The 20,862-nt window shown below is 41.9% G+C and overlaps 1 protein-coding gene across 3 annotated transcripts in view; it reads left to right on the forward strand.

The window, feature by feature from the left end:
• AMPH (amphiphysin) overlaps nucleotides 1–20,862 on the forward strand; it is a 181,794-nt gene that overhangs the window by 105,884 nt on the left and 55,048 nt on the right. For all 3 annotated transcript variants that reach the window (XM_089776541.1, XM_006124072.5, XM_006124073.5), the window contains exons 5-10: nucleotides 4,111–4,206; nucleotides 7,068–7,175; nucleotides 9,786–9,871; nucleotides 14,111–14,186; nucleotides 16,291–16,373; nucleotides 19,084–19,225. In XM_089776541.1, the coding sequence (XP_089632667.1) occupies nucleotides 4,111–4,206; nucleotides 7,068–7,175; nucleotides 9,786–9,871; nucleotides 14,111–14,186; nucleotides 16,291–16,373; nucleotides 19,084–19,225 (591 nt within the window). The remainder of the gene's footprint in view (nucleotides 1–4,110; nucleotides 4,207–7,067; nucleotides 7,176–9,785; nucleotides 9,872–14,110; nucleotides 14,187–16,290; nucleotides 16,374–19,083; nucleotides 19,226–20,862) is intronic.

Consider the following 20,862-nt stretch of genomic DNA (forward strand, 5'->3'; position numbering starts at 1 on the left):
GATTGGGTCCCTAACCCATGAACTATTGGAACTCATGTACAAAACTTTTTTCAAACATTACATGGTTTAGAATTAGAATTTATAATCCCTATTCCATGATGAGATATCTTTGAGCTATGATGTATCTTAATTAAAACTATCTTAACACAATTTTTTCCTCAAAAAGCATATAAAAAAATTCCAATTTAAATTAAAAAATCAGATTTTGTTTTAATTTTTTTAAAAAAAATTATTGATTTTTATCCACCCTAGCTACATGACACTGCTTCTATCTACGTGCGTTCATTGGCTGAACATTTAAGTTTTTATTTTTATCGTTGCTAATTTTGGACTTGGGGACAGAATCTTCTCTCATAAATACTGCTGTAAATCCAAAGTATTGCCGCGGATTCCTGAAGAGTTTCTCTGCATTCAGGTATGATGGATCTGCTAACCAGGGGACTACAACTTCCATAAATCCCCCTCCCACCGCTTTTCCATTTCCCTGAGCCAGGTAAGGGGAAAGATCCTGAACCAGAAGCTGTCTGGGCTCTGCTGGGAGGCAGCATTCCATGCAGAGAAACTGAATTCAGAACAGATTAGTTAAGAATTGTATATAGAGCTGCATGTGGAACAGTTTGGCACTGGACAATATTACAATGAGGTGTAGGTTAGTGTGGGATGCATGGGGGAGCAGCTGTAGCTGGGCAGGAAGCCACTGCAGAAGGGTGGGATGAGGTTTACCTGGGTGGTCGCAAATACCTTTGATGTCGACACCCACGCATCCAGACTATCGCGCTGAGCCGACAAACAGCTGATCAGCTGTTTGTCGGCTCAGCGCAGCAGCCATGTAAATTTAAATGAAGCGGCGATTATTTAAATCGCCGCTTCATTTTACTATGTCTGGTAGCCTAATCTACATGCCTCTGACGACAGAGGCATGTTGTCTAGACGTACCCGAAGACTAGCTTGGAAACCTACAAGCTCTTGTTTGATTGAATGAATGGAAACTGAACTAGAGATAGCATCTCAGGCACTAGGAATGGAGAGCCATTTCTCTCGATTGGAGTGTCCCAGGGACCCAGATAAAAACCACTTTTAGTCACTTAGTTTAAAATGCACTGTTTAATCCTTTATACCTAGGGTAGTTGGTACCTTTTCCTTGCCTGCCAGCCCTGTAAAATACCCATTCACTTAGCCATGAATCTGTTTGGTTATTGAATACCATGAGGGCCAGCAGATACAAGGCTTAGGTACTGACACACCTTCATTGCTTGTCTGTGCATCCTGGTGTACATGCCACATCACTGGAACCTTAGAGACATGGTATAGTCCCGTCATGAGAAACCCCAATAATTACACTGGTGTGAGAAATGGGATTTCAAATGGTAAATTTGGCTGGTAGGATGTAAAGGGAACGAGCCATAGGTACGAGGGCTAGTTGTTGGATAGAAATCTTACAACCATAGAAGACTAGGGTTGGAAGCAACCACGGGAGGTCATCTAGTCCAACCTGCTGCTCAAAGCAGGACCAACCACAACTAAATCATTACAGCCAATGCTTTGTCAAGCCTCACCTTAAAACCACCTAAGGATGGAGAGTCCACCACCTCTCTATACAACCCTTTCCAGTGCTTTACCACACTTCTAGTGAAATAGTTTTTCCTAAAATGGACAACACTGATAATCTAAGGGTATGTCTGCACTACAGTCTGCCGCATCCAAGGAACTCATTTGCTCTTCCACTTTTTTTTTGAGGAAGAGCAAACATGCTCTTTCGGGGAGCCCTGTATACCTCGTTCTACGAGGAATAAGGGCTCCTCCGAAAGAGGAGGCTTTTCCGCCATTTGGCTCCGTCTAGACAGGGCCAAATGGCGGAAAAGCCTCTTCCAGAAAAGCAATCGGAAAAAGCTACACAAATTGCGGAGCACAACCTATAGTGTTAGACCTAGCCTAAGTTTTCCTCTGAGCTCTGATAGCAGAAATAGATAGAGAAGTGCAGTAGGGAGAGGGTGATATGAGTTGTAGTCCCTTGCTTAGTCTATACATCTCTCACTGCTGTAGATCCAAAGTATTCTCAGTGGTTTAAGAGGAATTACTCTGAATTCATAGTAGTCTACTTGAGAACAGAGTCTTAGACTCTGTTACATACAGGAAAAAACTTCTGGCCCCCTCCTGTGTAAATATGGTCTTGAAGGTCGTGTCTACACAGCAGGGTTTAACTTGAAATAAGCTACAGAAATTGAGATACGTGAATTGTGTCGCTTATTTTGAAATAGCTTATTTTGAGTTTTGGTGCTGTCTATACAGCACTTATTTCTGAAATAGAGCACTCTTCCTACGACTTCCCTTATTCCTCATAAGATGAGGGTTACAGGAGTTGGAGTAAAAAGTTCTCCAGCTTGACAGTATTTTGACATTATGTCGAAATAACTGCCGGCTGTGTAAACACAGACTATGTTATTTCAAATTAACGCTAGTTATTTAGAAATAATGTTGTTGTACAGACATAGCCAAACAGGGTAACACATGACACACTATAGTCTGTACAGCTGAATCTTTTCCAATGTAATTAATATTAAGTTGGGATATGAAGTTATAGATTTATGAATTGCTGAAAATACAGTTTAGGAGAATATGCTTACCTTGTAAAGTCCACAGGCAATTAATTCTAAATTGTTCCATCTTAATGACCTTGATCTTTAAGTGAGGAGAGAATGTGATTTAAGGCACTAATCATTTATTCAGCAAGTGCTTTTCAGTCCCATTAACTTTTTGAAAACCTCCAAGATTTTAATTTATCTAGAATGTGTCTCTGCAAATTATTTTCAAATATCAATGTACCATAATTGCTATTGCTTGCTATGATCTAATGCTTTGCTGCTTTTTACACAACTGTAATTAAATGTGGTGTTAATAATATGGACTTTTAAAGTGTGATTAATGGATTGTAATAAGAGTATTATTCGTTAGCATCTGCAATTAAGATAGGAAATAGATTAAATTAATTTTGGCATCTTGTGTCATACCGCATTTGCAGCATGTCTGTCTTGTGGCACAGAATAAATAAGCAGTATCCCTAGAAAATAGCTTGCTCATGGAAATTCATAGGACTTCTGCTTGCTCATGGAAATTCAGTGATCCTGCAGGGCAGTGGTTCTCACCTTTCCCATACCACGCACCCCTCCCAAAATTCCCTTTTATCTAGGTGAGATCTAACTGGAATCCCCTTCCCATTTACTGACATGAAGAATGGATGTCTTTTTACTTGCTGGTGTAGCAGTAGTTTATATCCTGAATCCAAATTGTCTGACTTCTGCATCCATTGAATTTAAATATTTATACCAGCCATTTCCCCTCAGAAGGCTCTATTAGTGATAGGCAAAGCGAGAAACAAATATGGGGAATATATGACTTCCTCTGGTTTGGAAGAATACTCAACCAGAAAACAACTATTAAAATAAAATAAACCCAAATGCTCCACTGTCATTAAAGTTTCAGAGAGGTAGCTGTTTCGGCAAAAACAATGAGAAGTCCTGTGGCATCTTAAAGACTAACTAAGTTATTTGGGAATAAGCTTTGAGGGCTTCATCCCAAATAAATGTGTTAGTCTGTAAGGTACCACAAGACCTCTAATTATTTTTATTGTCCATAAAATTTATTGAAAAATCAAAATCGAGGCTACAGATTGCTCTAGTGGAGGAAGGAACCAACCTTTATTCATTTTGTTTTACTTTTATCTCAGTTGCATGTTGATGGTCATTAGAGGAGAAACTATGATGTACATATCAATGAACCTATATATAGGTGGGAAACAGAGTAACTTCAGTTTTGGCACTCCTGGCCCGCTAGAAAAAGTAATAATCCTAAAGAGGTTGGATTCATGATTTTCCAAGACTGCTACTACTTTTTTTATTGATTACTGGAAAAAAAACTATTCAATTGTAAGTTTAAACTCACATTGAACTTTTTTTTTATCCATTTCACAAATAAATTCTGATTTTTGCAGGAAGAACATATTAAGATTCAAGGAGAATTAAGCTTTGCAGTTTACATGTGTTTCCCCTAAATTTTGAGTGAAAGTTAAGTGATTGTCAACTGCGTTTCTCTGTATCTTCTCTTTCTTTATAGAAATGTGATGTGCTCTGGGAAGACTTTCATCAAAAGCTGGTGGATGGGTCTTTGCTGACTTTGGATACATACCTGGGACAGTTTCCTGATATCAAAGTACAGTAATATGTTTCTATACAGGGAAGAACTAAAAGGATACCATTTACTATTAGAGAAATGAAATAAAGACTAGACAGGAAGCCAGTTCTCATGTAAAATGTTAACACATCTAATTCTGTAAGCAAGTTCTGTTCATAAGTATGCTATTTTTAAATACTATGCAGAAGCACCAACTGATTTTCTTAAAGAACCCTTTGTATCTCAGATTTTCTGCTCCCACTGAAGTCAATGGCACAACTGCCACTGACTTTCAGCAGTCTTGGATCAAGCCCTTGAGCCCAAAGTATTATGGATTTATTAAGATAAAAGCAGAATGATTTGGGTAAGAAGAGTTCTGTCATTAATCTTTTCTTGGTTAGATGCACCTCTGGATGTTTAAGGGTCTCTGTTTTTTTTTTTTTTTTCTTGAACGTGAAAGTTTCTTTGATATGATCAATAACAAAAGCATTGTACATTAAAGTTCCGATAATCCGGCACCTTTAGGAGCCAGGGGGTGCCGGATTATCAGATATGCCAGACTATCGGAAGGGGGGGCTATGAGGGCCACAGCCCTGAGAGGCAGCGCTACGGGACCTACCTGGCAGCACTCCAGCTGCTCTGCCCCCGGCTTTCCCGATTCAGCCGCTGGTCAGTTTTAGCAGCAGTTGAATCGGGGAAGCTGGGGGCAGAGCAGCTCCAATTGTCCGGCTGCCTGGAGCACTTCCAGGTTCCTGATGGTGCCGGACCATCAGGAGTGCCGGACCATCAGATGCCGGACCATCGGAGTTTTACTGTATTACATCTCAGTAGAGACTGCTATTATACACATCATAACAAATACTCTCCAAGACTCCTTTTTAATTCTGTCTTCTTTGTAAGGAGTTCAGAGTGGCATGCACCCAGTTTCTCTGAAATTTCAGTAATGTAAACTCCCCATCCAGCAAAATGCTTAAGTATGCAACTTAATGCTTGAAGACAATAGGACTATTGACATGCTTAAAGTCTTAAGCTTAAAGCTAAAAATAATAAATGCATGACTAAAGAAAACATGGGAGTTAAAGGAAAACAACTCATTAACCAAATAGACTATGAGAAAAGGGAATGTTACAAATAGATGATAACAATTTTTAAAGTAATCCTGACTGGCATTTAGTTGCCAGATAGATGCCACCCTTTGGATACTTATTCCAAATCATCAAAAAGATTTTAACTTTGTTCAAAAGGGCAGAAATGTTCAGTTTCTACAGGCTATGATTGGCTGAAAATTGATTACCATTTTGTAATATTGACAGCTGATGTACAAATTAAAAAAAAATTAACCAATCCTGCCTGGCTTTACCTATAGCTCTTGGTGGTATATAGTAAAAGTATGTGTTCTGATATTCAAGAAATGCTTGGTTCAACTTTGTTTTCACTATGAAACACAAGTGAGGCGATAGGGATGTCAAGATGTTAAGAAATTGGGAACTAAACTGAATTTGGAATAATACTTGTAATCAAACATAATCTTCAGCCCTGATGTATGGCCGTTATGGATACCAATCAAAGCTGTAGCCAGCTCATTTTAACACCATAATTTCTAAGAGCCAAAGCTACATTGCATGGCTTCAGAGACTGGTAATTGGAGCTCAAGTCATTCTGGCCACATTGACCAATGGGGTGAGTGATTGAGGTGCAGCCATTCATGCCTGTGACAAATTTATTTCTTTTGCTTTCATGTTGATGGTTAATCAGGCCTATGTTGATAGTGGCTCTCATAATTATCATCTGATGCCCTATTTGAAAGCGCACTGTGGTCTCAATGACTTTCTGTAAGATAGGAAACTATACTGTAAAAATCACCAACATAAGGGCAATTTTAATTACTGTCTCATTTGAGACACAGAGGGAGATCTTCTTATATCCTCCCCATTGGTGCACAGCTGCTCTGCAGTCATTTCAGCCAGCCACTAGAAGATTCCCGCAGTACTGAGGTATTCTAGCAGGGGGCACAGAGCCATCTTAGTGACTTCAACAGTCCCCAGTCCTGCTGACATAGGAAAAATAGCCAGGGAAAAGGGAGCACAGCCAGAGCTTTTTTATGAAGGGATGATTTTCAGCTATGAATAAGGGTTGCCCATTCAGTCCCTGCTATAATTGGCACCTGGGACTACATGAGCACCAGAACAACCCTTGGGCCAGAGTGCTTAAAGGAGTCATAAAATCCCATTCCTGCTCCTAACCTGTGCCCAATTCATCTTTAGTGGTAGGCCAGAGATCTGGTCCACAATATTGTAAAAGAAAGTCTGTATACAGTCTATATTATTGTAATGTGAGCAGTTTTCCAAGGCACCTTTTAGCATTCTGAGAGGTTCTACAGTAGCTTATTTGCCTTCCTGCTATATGATGTCAAAACTAAGTGTATTCATTATATACTCAAAGTCATACTGAGAAGTTTTCAGTGTTTCCCCTATCTCTGAAAAAAGTAGTATATAGTAATCATTAAATTCACACATTCTGTGATATGAAAGGGAAGGTAGTTTATGATACTATTCTAGCATAATAAATCCATTCACGCCGCTGGAGATAAAGATGTGTCTGTTCATATATTATAAAATTGATATGTGAGGTCCCAGCCCTTCAAGCTTTCCACACACAGCTCTCTTGTCATGCCATTAATTCTCAGTAAATAGGTTCCTTATTAAAATAATACATTACATAAATTGTCTCTTTACACCATTGTGCTTTCACTGTGCAATGTTATGATAAATAACGTTTAGATTGCAAATGAGGAGGTAAAGAATGAAAGACAAATTAAAGCAAATGAAATCAAAGTTCTGTCTCGAATTGCTTGGGTGCTTGGTAATAATGCTGAATTTTGCAACTGTAATGTTTGGCAGACTCGCATTGCAAAGCGAAGCAGAAAGCTGGTGGACTATGACAGTGCAAGGCATCACTTGGAAGCCCTGCAGAGCTCAAAAAGAAGAGATGAAAGCAGAATTACTAAGGTAGGATATGTCTTTAAATAATGATATTACTGGCAGTAGAGGACCCAAGTTTGGGTAAAATTTCTTTCTGCACGGTGGGATAGGCACAGCGTCTGTTCTCTTCTGTTCCAGATTATGGGACTGCTCCCATGCTGATATTTAAACATTTTATGCACTATGCTAGAATGCTCAGCAACTTTGCACGACTGTGTTCCATTTAAATCCTGTTTTGTGTTGTATTGGAATTTAAGGTGTGCATAGGACTTGTGCTTGCTATGGATCAGTTACACTCTTTATGAAAGACAGCCACGAGGGGCTTCCTCCTACAGCCCATAATCATATGCTGATTTAACAGCATCTGCTCACGTGAATGAGGGTTGTGGGGGTCTTGCCCTGTATTATTAAATTCTTAAGAATATAGCCCATTACCCTTTAAACAGATAAGGAAACATGTGTAAAGCGTGTGAGGAAATTATGTTAAAATGTGGGTTCTTTGGAAAATTGCTGGTTTTAAATTTTGTTAGTAGTGCAAGACTTAGCAAAGGTTCATCCAGAGGTTGAACCTATACAGTAAAATTGGGCTGGTTTATTGTTTGTATTAAAACCATGTGGCATTTGTGATTTTGCACATTCAGACACAAAAACAGGTGACTTTTTTTCTTTCAATTGAGGCTGAATTCTTTGGAATAAAAAATGACTGGGAGTCAAAACCGTGTAAGGCAAACTAGACAAAAATGTATGCAGTAGCACCGTGGTCACCAACCAGTTAATCATGATCGACTGGTTGATCACGAGGCCTTGACCAGTCAATCGCAAGGCGTTCCGGGCCTCCCATTTTCCCCCAGCCCCAAGAAACCCCACTACCTACCTCGAGTGACAATGGAGGTAGTGGCAGCTTCCTGTGGGGTGGACAGAAGTCCTGCAGCTGCGCATCACTTCCGGGGGTTCCGGAAATGCGCTGGCTGCTTCCTTGCCCCAAGTCTGTGGTGGGCCGGGAACTTACCGGAGGCGCGCTGGGACTTCCCTTCTCTGTGGGAGGGAGGAGTTGGGCCCGGAGGGGGCGTGTGACGTGGGCTTCCCTGCTCTGTGGGAGGCTCATGCCGGCTCTGGCAGAGGTGTGCAATGCAGCTTCCTTCCTCCGTGGGAGGAGAGATGGTCTCAAAGGGGTGCATGCGTGGGCTTCTTTGCGCCATAGGAGGGGGGAGTTGGGCCCGGAGGTGGCACGTGACGGGGGCTGCTTCCCTGATCCGCGGGAGGCTCGCACCGGCCCTGGTGGAGGTGCACGATGGAGCTTCCTTCCTCTACGGGAGAGGGGGTTGGCCCCAAGGGGGCGCGCGATGAGGGCTTCCCTGCTCCACGAGAGGGGGGAGTCGGTTACGGAGGAGGTGTGCAACAGGGCTTCCCTCCTCGGAGGTGGGGGGGAGGGGTATCCTGGAGGGGCCGGGTGAAGGGGACTCTCTGCCCCCACTGGCACCCTACCCCCTCTCCCCTGTCCCCAGCTGCAGAACCCTGCCCCCACTGGCACCCTAGGCCTTGCCCCAGCACCCTTCCTCAGTACCATATCCCCTGCTCCCACCAGCACAGTTGGTGCCACATTAGTGAGGCTTGGGCGGGGGGGGTGGAGGAGAGGTGTTTTTTTTTCTTTGCATCTCACTTCTGTGGCCTCAACTGACTTTTCTTTGGGTCAGTGACCCCTGACTCAAAACCGGTTCCCTGCCCTTATCGTAAATAAAGACAATGCAGAAACTTTTTGTGTTTGACATAGTATTTTATTTAAAAATGAAACCTGGTCAACAAATTCCCAATTGGGGCCAAGCTCCCATCTGGCCACAGCATCATAATACTCCTGCACTCCCCCTTTCCCCAGACCCTAGCATACAGTGGAACCCCTCACATACCCCAATCCAAATTCCTGTATCCTCACATCCATAAGCCTGTGGCTTGCTTAGTACCCCAACCCTACATCTGATTCCAACGCTGCCCGGCTTGGAGCCCCCTCCCTGAGCCATTGTCCCCTCCTCCCGCATCTAGATTTCCTCCCAGAGCTTGCACCTCTCACCCCTTCCCACACCCAAATCCCTCATTCCCACCCCAGAGACTACACATCTTGTGTCAGCCCAGCTAGACTACAGGAGTACGGCTAGACTTCAGGAATTTTTTTTGAGGATTCTGGAGATATCCCAGAAAAACTCTTCTACTAAAAAAAGTGGAAGAGCAAATATGCTCTTTCGGTCGCCCCTACATTCTTCTGTCCACGAGGAATAAGGGAGATTCCAAAAGAAGGGGGTTTTCTGACATTTGGTCCAGTCTAGATAGGTCAAATGTTGCAAAAACCGACTCCCACAGAAGAATTGAAAAAAAAAAAAGCAGCAGTATAAGGGTTGGAGATAGCAAGTGATGGAGAGGAGGAGAATAGAGAGGGTGGGGCTTCAAGGAAGGGGCAGGGCAGTAGATCTTGGATTGTTCTGTCATTTAAAAAGTGATCTTGGGTGTAAAAAGGTTGGAGACCACTGCAGTCGTGTGTTCAAACTGAAACAAATTAACAGCAATGGTTTTTTAAATAGAAAAGCAGATTTGTGCAATTTCACTGTGATTGAAGAATAAAAGCCAACATATTTTGCTTTGTTCTAGGCAGAAGAAGAGTTTCAAAAAGCACAGAAAGTGTTTGAGGACTTTAATATTGATTTACAAGAAGAGTTGCCATCTCTATGGTCAAGGTAAGCCAAATTGCTAGTACACATAGACTGTGCTTTTGAAACAAACCTAATGGAATTAATCTCCCAACTCCAGCTGAATTTTAATGAGTGTGACTGGATGGTTAGTATCGGGAGTGAAGTAGATCCAGCTCCTCAATGCCAGAACCACTACTCCCACTTGGAAAGTGAGTAACTGAGAGTACGTCTACACTACAACGTTAATTCTAACTAACTTAGTTCGAATTAGCTAATTCGAACTAAGCTAATTCGAACTAACTCATCTAGAACTAAAAACTAGTTCGAATTAGCGTTTTGCTAATTCGAACTAGCGCGTCCACATTAAGTGGACCCTGAACCAGGCTTAAGGATGGTCGGAAGCAGTGCTGGCAGGGCATCAGAGGAGGACTTAGAGCGTGGAGATGCTGTCTCAGGCTAGCCGAGGGCTGTGCTTAAAGGGTCCCAACCCCCACCCCGGACAGACAGTTCTCAGGGGTGCCCCGCTTGCAAAGCAGTCCTGGCTTGGAGTGCCCTGAGTGCCCACACTGGGCACATCACAGCACTCGGCCATCAGCCCGGCTGCACTTGCCGCAGGCTGCCATCTGGGGAGAGGGAGCAGTTGGGGGGCTGCAGGAGAGCTTCCACCCCCAGAAGCCCGCAGAGCCAGCCCAGTCCTCCCCATCGGGGGCTCGTACCTCATTCCTCCCTCACCTCCTTCCACTTACCCTTCCCTAGCCCCTCTTCTTGATGTACAAAATAAAGATAACGTGTCTTTCAAAATGGAATCTGTCTTTATTGAACAAAACTGGGGGAGACTGGGAAAAGGAGGTGGGAGAGGGGAAGAGAGAGGCTGGGAGAGGGGAGGGCAACTAACATGATCAGGGGTTGGGAACAGGTCCCATATGAAGAGAGGCTAAAGAGACTGGGACTTTTCAGCTTAGAAAAGAGGAGATGGAGGGGGGACAGGATCAAGGTCTCTAAAAGCAGGAGTTGGGTGGAGACGGTGCATACAGAAAAGTTCTTCATTAGTTCCCATAAAGAAGGACTACAGGACACCAAAGGAAAGAAATGGGTAGCAGGCTTCAAACTAGTAACAGAAAGTTCTTCTTTACAAAGCAGAGTCAACCTGTGGAACTCCTTGCTGCAGGAGGCTGTGAAGGCTAGAACTGGAACAGAGTTTAAAGGGAAGTGAGATCAAGTCATGGAGGTTGGGTCCATGGAGTGCTATTAGCCAGGGGGTAGGAGTGGTGTCCCTGCCCAAGGTTTGTGGAAGGCTGGAGAGGGATGGCACGAGACAAATGGCTTGGTCACTGTCTTCGGTCCATCCCCTCCAGGGTCCCTAGGGTTGGCCGCTGTTGGCAGACAGGATACTGGGCTAGATGGACCTTTGGTCTGACCCAGGACGGCCATTGTAAGCTCAGGGCTCAGGGTCGGGGGTCTCAGTGGACCCCCTTGATTCTCTTGCACACCTGCTCCTGGGTGGCCAGGCTGGCAGCTATCCTGCCCAAGCCGGCCACTTTCCTGTGCCTAGTGCGGAGATCGTGGACGAGGTCCACGATGTCCGCACTAGCCGAGGCGGGTGCCCGCCTCTTGCGGTCCCGGGCAAGCTCCCGGGAGCCGCCAGCCTGGTCCCGGGAAGAGGGGGTGGGCTGGGGGGCATCGGGTGGCTGGCTCGATCCGTGCCAGGTGCAGGGTCTGCTGGCTGGGTGCTGGCAGGCTTGCACCTGGCACAGGCACCGTAGCCAGCCCGTGTCCCTTTAAGGGGTCCGGGGCCGGGAGGGGGGCAGACGAGTTTCCCTGGTGTTGGCCATAGTGGCCACCAGGGAAACCTGGGGAGGGCTAGCCTCCCACTAGTTCGAATTAAGGGGCTACACACCCCTTAATTCGAACTAGCTAGTTCGAACTAGGCTTAATCTTCGTGGAATGAGGATTACCTAGTTCGAACTAAGCGCTCCGTTAGTTCGAATTAAATTCGAACTAACGGAGCGCTAGTGTAGCGTCTTTGAAAGTTAGTTTAAACTAACGTCCGTTAGTTCGAACTAACTTTGTAGTGTAGACATACCCTGAGGAAGGAGAATCTGTAGTGCTGCAGTGTGCTGAAGGAGCGCATTCCAGTTGGGCTACCCTATGATGGTTCCTTGATAATTCCAGCCATGTTTTTGGTTTGTTTGTTTTTTAACTAGCAATAGAAAAAAAAATACATGGTATCTGATCATCTTAGAACCTTTAATATATTTACCCTCAGAATGTCCCTGTCAAGTAAAGTGGTAACATTTATCTCTGTTTAAAAATGGGAAACTGAGATGTAGAGAAGTTGAGGGACTTGCATAAAGTCACTCAGGAAGTCACTGAGTGAGCAAACCCTCATCTTCATGTTCCTCTTCCCAAAAAAGTTGCTGATTCTTAAAGCAACAACATACACCACAACCTGGCTCTTGCCCATCCTAATCACAAGCCCCTAAAAACAGAACTATCCCTTTGTCTCTGTTTACAAAAAATACCGAACATGGTGGGAAAAAAATTGGTCAAGCAAAAAAAGACTAAAGTTGTTGAGGGGGAAAAAAACCCCAACTGCACGAAAAAAAGAGTCACCGCTCCTTTAAATCCCCCTCCGCACTCTCCGCCCCCACCAGATGTGTCAGGGGAAGAATGTCCCAAATGGCCTTCCATCCGAGAAATACATGTCTGGTATTTTCTGGGTTTTTTTACTGGACAGGGGCCACAAATACCACAGTCTGGGACAATACCAGACACCTGGAAACTCTATGTGAAACTGTGTTCTGAACAAAAAGAACTACAGAATGTTAAATGCTTTCAGAAAGCCCTCCAATTTTCAAACTGATCACTAAGTGTTAGTGTGTGCTTTTGACATTAATGTCTCAGTGCCTTAGTTCCACATCTATAAAATGGAAATAGGGATGTTGTGGAAAATATATTCATTCCTGTTTGTGAAGCACTCAGTCTGTGGCTTTCAGTGTGGCCTCAGGCAAGTCATATGCCCCTCCCGACCCTTTGTCTTGTCTATTTGAACTATAAGCTCCTAAAGTCTGCCCCTTTGTTCTTCTCTCATTCCCTAAGTGTCTTATTATGTATTTGTACAGTGCTTGGCATAGTGGGGCTCTGCTCCCATCAAAGGTCTGTAGCTGCTACCATACTACAAACACGTAATAACAATGACTCTATATTAACACAGCAGGAGTTTTCTTAGACTGCATAGTGTTCATTGTATAATAGTACTATTTGTATTAATTTCATCCAGGGGGGCTGACAGAGTTGCTGGACCCCTGGGCAAGGTTGGGGAGTGGCTTCATGCTCTTGGAAGGGGTGGAGCTGCCCAGAGAATGCTGTGCCATATAGGGATGTTAAATTACAACTAATCGATGGAATTTCCACTGACTAGTCGATTAGTCGATAAATGAGGGAAACTGCAGAGCCACAGTGAGGTTATCTCCCTGCCCTGGCTCTTAATACATTTAAAAAGCAGAGGAGCGGCACCTGGGACAGGGCATGAGCCAGGAATCAGCTGATTCCCTGCTCACACCCGATCCCCCACTATGCCTCTGCCTCAGATGGAGATGGTGCTGGGAGGAACTGGCTTTTAAACCAGCTGTCCCAACACCAGCTCCTGCTCCCCCACTTGCTGCCTCTCATAGAGGCAGCAAGGGGGGAAAATGACTAGTTGAGTCACTATTCGACTATCCGATAAGCTTATGCTTACATCCCTACTGCCATGACCCACCCCCCAACCCGTACCAGCTCTCAGAGATGCCAAGAGCACACCACACAGTGCTGTGGTGGAGACTTAAAGGGGGGCAGCGGCAGCAGCAGCCGGGAGCCCTAGGCCTTTCTGAATTGCCGGAACCCAGGGCAATTGCCATCTTGCCCCTGCCTCCCATCAGCAGGCCTGACTTCAGCGATAATGCCTGCAGGACAGCTTCTGCCATCCTTACTCAAACTGAGTATTAATTTACTCTCTGGGTATTTTCACTGAAAAACGGGACCATGTAGGGAAGAAAGTGACCCTCATTATGAACAAAGGTGGCAGAATCTGGACCCCAGCTGCACGGCTTCACGAGATGTTACCTGAAGAGCAAAGCAGGATGAAATTGTTTGGTTAATATTCCGCAGTCATTGGCTTTTCTCAGAATCGTCAGGACACGGTGACAAACATTGCTTTGCTGTTTGAAAGAAATGAACAGCTCCTTTTCTCTCCTTGTCTCTGTTCACACTTCTTTTTTTCCCCTCTTGGGCATCCTCTCTCAGACGAGTTGGCTTCTATGTGACCACTTTCAAAAACATATCCAGCCTTGAAGCCAAGTTTCACAAGGAAATAGCTTTGGTGAGTAAAAGTGAATGTGCTATGTGAATTGTACAATCAATTAATGTCTCATTTGGGAGCAATATAATATATTGAAGTGGCATCTCTGAGAATTTGTGATATTAGAATTTGTGATATTACTGTCTTGATTCCTGGTCACAATGTAGAATTAACATGAGTTTCCACTACATTCCTTTGTACTGTGCTGATGTAATAATGTCCGTTATGTTGTTGGATTAAAATTCAACCTCAATTACAGTATTAAGCTCTTTCTCTTTTTAGAGCATCTTCCATCTCTTCACCCCTTCCCCCACACACACATTGTCCTTTTCAAAATTATCAATGGGACCAGGTCTCAACAAACATTTGAACTATCTCACCCATTACCAAGATAGTTTCCGCAATTATCACCTCTAATACCATTAACTCACAAACATCCCACTCTCCCTACCTCTAATATCATCAATTCACAGACACTTATCTTCCTTCCTCCCCCCCCCCCCCGTATCCCCCTCCTGTTCTGCAATGTGATTTGTCCTTTTCATATTTGTTCACTTTTTTTTAATTGTATCCTTTGGTATATATGGTTGTGACTACTTTCTTCCACTATTTGATCTGAGAAAGTGGGTCTGGCCCACGAAAGCTCATCATCTAATAAACCATCTTGTTAGTCTTTAAAGTGCTACATTGTCCTGCATTTTGCTTCAGGTTGCAGAGTATCTTATGTCAGCATTATTTTAAAACTGTATCATCTCAACAAGCGCACAAGAAAATGGTGAATGCTTCTCCTCACTGCTAGCAATTTATCATGTACCCATAATTCTCAAGCAATCAAAGTAACTTCAGTAAGACCTTTCTGAGCATATGCTTGTGTACTTCATCAGACTAGCCTAGTTGTTTGTCTGAACTCAAAAGTCTGTTGAAGTAAATAAAGTTAAACTGGTTCAATAACTATGCAGACCAGGTATAAGAGAGAGAGTTAAAAAAGATCTGCCAGAAACTAACCAAGTTTTCAGGTAAGGGGCAAACAGCAACCTTGACTGTACTTCATACCTGAAATCACCTACCACTGTCCTTTTTGGAGATCCTACCATTTTACAGGTTTTAAAAGAAGCCTGTTAATCAAGTATGAATTCCAGCGGTATGCACTTCAGTTGTGTGCAATGATAAAACAATAGCGGTAAAGGGTGAGCTCTGTTTCATAGCTTTAGCTGGTGGATTAAGGGCAAGCCTGTGGATTGAGCCTGATATGGAAAGGGCTGAGGTACTGGAATAATTAACAGCACTCCCTCTTCTGTTTTTTTCTTTAGCTACAACAGGCTACAGGATGTTTGAGTACTGTTTCTCCCATTGTTAATAAAAAAAATTATCTTACAACTGGCACCCTCCAATAGCTCTCTACACAAACCAAAATGCACCATAAAAATGGGCCTCTTTTTGATCTAAGAAACACCCAATAAGATTTGACCAATGTCAGTTAATTGCTGAATCATGGGGTCTCTCTCCTTGGCTAGACCTACAGTCAAAAACGTCCCTTCGCCCTCAAAAAGCCTGCTCCTCTCTCCTGCCCTAAGCTTCCCATGTCTCCCTGGCATAGTCAGTTGTGTTTTGCCAAAGCTAGTACTAGAAACTTGGTTCTTGGTCCTGCTTCTGGGGAAGTTCCATTCCTTCAAACCAAGGAACCCTGCAGAGAAGATGAAGAAAACATGTTTTCTTAGATTTCAGACAATCCATTGTCCCGAGGTGATTTCATTTGAATAGGAGCTGTTCGTGTTAACTTATTTTATTTGTTTTGTGGCATCTTCCCATTAGGATATATAATAATCAAGAGTGTCCCTGTCAGCCCCATGACTCACTTAATTATGCATTGTGGGTTAGAGTAACATACGGAATTCAGAATCACATACAGAAGTAATAAATTGTACATAGACTCTCCAAATCATCATAATTTCAGTAGGCTTGGAATCAGGACCTAAACAAATGGCCCTGTGGTATATCAGAAGAGGTCTGTATTGTTTTAGAGAGGTCAGTAATTTCTAAACCTGGCTTGCCATGTGGACTTTTAGTAGTTATTGCCACCTTTACCCTAATATCACATTTAGTAAGCAAGTGTTTTCCTTCTCAGCTATGTCACAAACTGTATGAGGTGATGACCAAGTTGGGAGATCAGCATGCCGATAAAGCCTTCACCATTCAAGGAGCACCCAGGTAATAGTTTATGAAAGTACAATCCATTTTCTCCTTTCCAAAATAGTCAACCCAACTATAGCATGTTGTACAGCTATATCTTCATCTATGTAGACCAATGTACACCACCGAAGGATCTGCCCCTTACATTTTTGTGATTGGAATATACAACAGTGTTGCCTTGTCTAATTATTTTACCTCAAGTCTTGTAATACGTGGGGTTTTACTTAAAACTAAGGCCCCTGAAGGCATGTGAGTAGGTGAAAATCTCAAAGTACATTTCTAACCTCCATGGTTGTTTAGAAAGGCCTGAGAACATGACCCAAGTGCCCCCTATGGTTCCAAAACTGAAAGGTGAACTAAAACAATGCCAACATTATAATTTTTTAAATAAAATATTTCTTAGCGAATCCCATACTTTATGGGAGCTTAGTTCATAATATTGGAACACTTGGGGTTAAAGATATAGATCCTTCATCTCCTGACTTTTATTTTGCACACCGCATGACTTGCTGCCCCTCTGCCTGGCAAAGAGAAAAATGGATTTTTCCACTTTCACTTTTATAATGATCAAGGGATGAAAAGACACAAAATGTAATAGAATTGGTACTGAGCTAGAGAATAAAACTGATGTTTTAGGGCAAATACAGAATTCCTGCATTTGTGACTATCATTCCTTCCATAAGAAAATGTGAAATGAAATTCTGACCAGTGTGCTAAGTTGTGCCCAAAGAAGACTCACATAACCATTAATTAGAGTTGATGAAAATCCAGAATTTCTCTCAAAGGAGATTCCAATATTTCAACATTTGTTTTCATTCCAAATCAGAAGGTGAATTCATATATTAGAACGTTTTTTCACAAAATGTCACCATTAGAAAAATGTCTATTCAGAATTATCCAAACATTTTATCTGGGGTTCTTTTAACATTAATCTGCATCTGTATGAACTACCATAGTGCCTCGTGGGAGTTTTAATTTTTTAATGTCCCTATTCTCCTCTGTGCACTGGTTGGACTACGTCTCCCACGATGTACGTACAGAAACTTTGATTTTATAGAAACCACACAATCCATTAAGAATTTTCCATCAAAACACTTTTTAAACTGGCATTTATTTACACCTCCTATTGTGGCCATCTGTGGCCCCACAAATGCACATGTCCTTCCCCTGCTCTTGCTTTGTCAAGTTACTTTTGACAGGAGGGGTTGGGGAGACATCTCTCTCCAAAATAATAACCATTGGTTATTACAATATGGTCTTTTTTTCCTAATTTTACTTTAAAACCCTTGTATTTTTGACCTTCCAGTATGACACGCAACTTTATTTAATTTTTTTGTATCACATTATATTGTTGTATGAATACTCTCATAACTTGAGGTTAGGAAGCTTTTAATTGTTTTGCTAAGGTTCAGCATTAATATGAAGAACTAACAGCTTTACTTGAGTCTGCTTTACCAAAAGCCTGCATAAAACTAACTACAGTCACATTTTCAAGTATCTTATGTCCCAATATGCACTATATCTTGTGTGAAACCCTGAATGGAGTCTTAGAGGGTGGTTTTTTTTTTTATTGGCATTCCAAAATCTTGTTCAGGAACTCAGGAAAGGGTCATTTCAAGATAAGACCATTGTTATTTTTTATTAAGAAGCAACTAAAGAACACAATGAAGTTTGAACTTTTCTGTGGGGGGGAGGGGAGGAAGAAAGAGCATGTCATTGAATATGCTTTCTCGGAGGGAAATAAAATAGATCAGAAGGAGTTTGTTCATAATTGCATATTCCTTTTTTTAATATTTTCACAGAAAGAGGTGGTGAGTGTGATCTAAAATATATTCTTGCCAAAGAATAACTTTGCTTTGCTTTCGTGTTAAGAACATGATTGTGACTGGTGTCCTCAATCATGTCATGCTTCATTTTTTCCTAAAGATACATAGAGGCAGTTCTCCTCTTGCTGAATACTGTGCTCCTTGAATGCTGCAGCCTGTAGTCTTATTAATTATAGAAGGAAAAATCTGTTTTCTTCAATATTAGATATTAGAAGTTCCTAGACAGTATAATGCCCCTCAGATTTTGAGCCTGTTCTATCTGGTATAAATTAATGCAGCACCAATGAAATCAACTGAGCTGTGCTGATTTATACCAGCAGAGAAGCGGTCCTATAATTAGCAGTAGTCTTTTTGGTTTTGATGAAATTTCTTCTTGTAGCTGTTGTTTTATATTATTCTTGTTATTTATTATTGTGCCTTGAACTGGGATTGGGTCTCACCAGAGCCTTTTAGATTGTGAGCTGTGTATCAAGTAAGTTGGTTAGTAAAGACAATAATTGTTATTCACATTCTGTGATACTTTCAAATGGACACGAGAAATCATTTTAAATACAGAATCTTCTGAAATGTAAACACTGTTTTTTCAAGATATAAGCACGAGAATAAGACCAGTAGATCTGGCTAGAAAACAGAATCTATATAAAATAAGTATTTCCTTTGATGCCTTAGATCATTAATAGGTTGAATTTAATCACTGTTCTAGTTATTTATTACATAAGGGGCAAAATATATTCCTGATGTCAGGGGTGCATTTTAATGATTGTGTGAAAAATATGATGGGTTTGAGTCTACTGAGTCAGAAACCCACATTCTTTATAAGATTTATAAGTGTAATAATTCATGGTATAAAGACAGTGAAGCCTCATGATATATTCAGCATATGTTACTTTGTCTTCATCCAGTGACTCGGGTCCACTCCGCATTGCGAAAACACCTTCACCTCCCGAGGAGGCCTCTCCTCTGCCTAGCCCTTCATCTAGTCCCAATCATACACTGGCACCTGTTTCATCTCCGGCACCAGCTCGGCCTAAATCACCTTCACAGGTAGGAAGAAAGCTCATCTGGGGCGTGGGCCTGTTGCATTGTGAGATGTAGCTGAGCTTTTGTGGGAGACTCCACAACAGATAAATCTGGTGAGACTTACATTTGGGTGGTGAGTGCGCAGTTCTTGCGCAAGAAGCCTGCATTGTAGATGTAGCCTATATGTATTCATACACAAATAGAACTTGTTTAGTGTTGACAATTTATTCACTGCATTGTCATTAAAAAGTCAGCATTAACCAAGAGTTGTCACTACGCAGTGCTATCTGAGATACCAGAGTTTTCCCTTTTCTTGGAATAAGGAATAATTGTGTTAGCTCAGATACTGGTCTACTGTGATAATTTTTGGTACACTATGTATTAGACCTCAGTGTCTTGTTACATTTATTTTTGTACTAGATTGACTTTCACTGAGATTAAAATTCTCATTCATGATTCTCATCAGTGTGAGATACAACTTCAGCAGTGCAAGAATTGTATATGATGCTTTCACATGCATCAAACATAAGGTAGCTGAGTGATGAAAAGCTTAAAGTTTCATTGCAACATATACAATACAATGAATACCATTATTAAAAGAGTTTACCACATTATATATATATTTTAAAATACAGTACAAAAAGATGGTGTTAGAAGTTTTCAACATTATTATGTTGCAGTAGTGGCAATTAAGTTGTATGTGGAAATCACAATTTTTTTAATATGAGGAACATTTAAAACATAATTACATATTCATGAATTGTATTGTCTACAAAATGTGTGTTTGCACACTGGTTGCCTGTGCATTCAGTCTACTGGCAACACTGATGGGCCAGCTCCTCACCTAGTATAACTCAGTGTTGCCCTATTGACTTAATTGGAGCTACATTGATTTACTTTACCTGAGGATTTGCCCAAGATTTATATGCCCAGCTTTTACATTTTCACAGACATGTATATTATATTAATCCAAACCATGTGTTAAACCGACAGACGCTGGGCATCCGCAGGTGGGATTGAACCTGTGACCATAGGAGCTAAAGCTATGAGCCTCTTCTTCATGAGCTAAAAGCTAATTGGCTCTTAGCTGAGATTGTAGAGAAGACTTTGCGCTCCCTTGCAAGTGGTTTAAGTGCATCAGGGTTATATATGGATTTACCATGGCTATTTTTAGTCTTATGGTATCAGAAGGATTATAATTTCGTTTCCTAAAAATAGATATGATTTGATTTGTTTTGTCACTTTTTCCTTGTTGCTTTGTAAGAAATGTGTCCTCGCAGCATGTTTGTTATAGCTGGAAAAGTGCAGTGTTATCAACTGCCAGATTCTCCTCAGTGCAGGAAATGGTGCTCTACAGACATGCTGTACAGTTGACTTCACTCTGTTCACTCCAGACTCAAGACATTGAACATTAGCTTTTTTGCCATCTCGGCCCGATGCTTTTTATCAGTTTTATAATCACAGAATTCAGGGTTGTGTCACCGTTAAGGCCTCTATCCAGCAAAACACTTAAGAATGCAGGTTGTCGATGGACCTATGCAAATACTTAAAGTTGCACATATACTTTACATGCTTTAGTCAATCAGTGCAAAAACAGGATGAATATTATCAGATTTCAAGAAACTTTGCATAATTTCTTATTTCAACCACACAATGGAATT

The sequence above is a fragment of the Pelodiscus sinensis genome, chromosome 2, assembly GCF_052426305.1.
Source record: "Pelodiscus sinensis isolate ZL-2025 chromosome 2, ASM5242630v1, whole genome shotgun sequence".
NCBI classification, from domain to species: Eukaryota; Metazoa; Chordata; order Testudines; family Trionychidae; genus Pelodiscus; species Pelodiscus sinensis.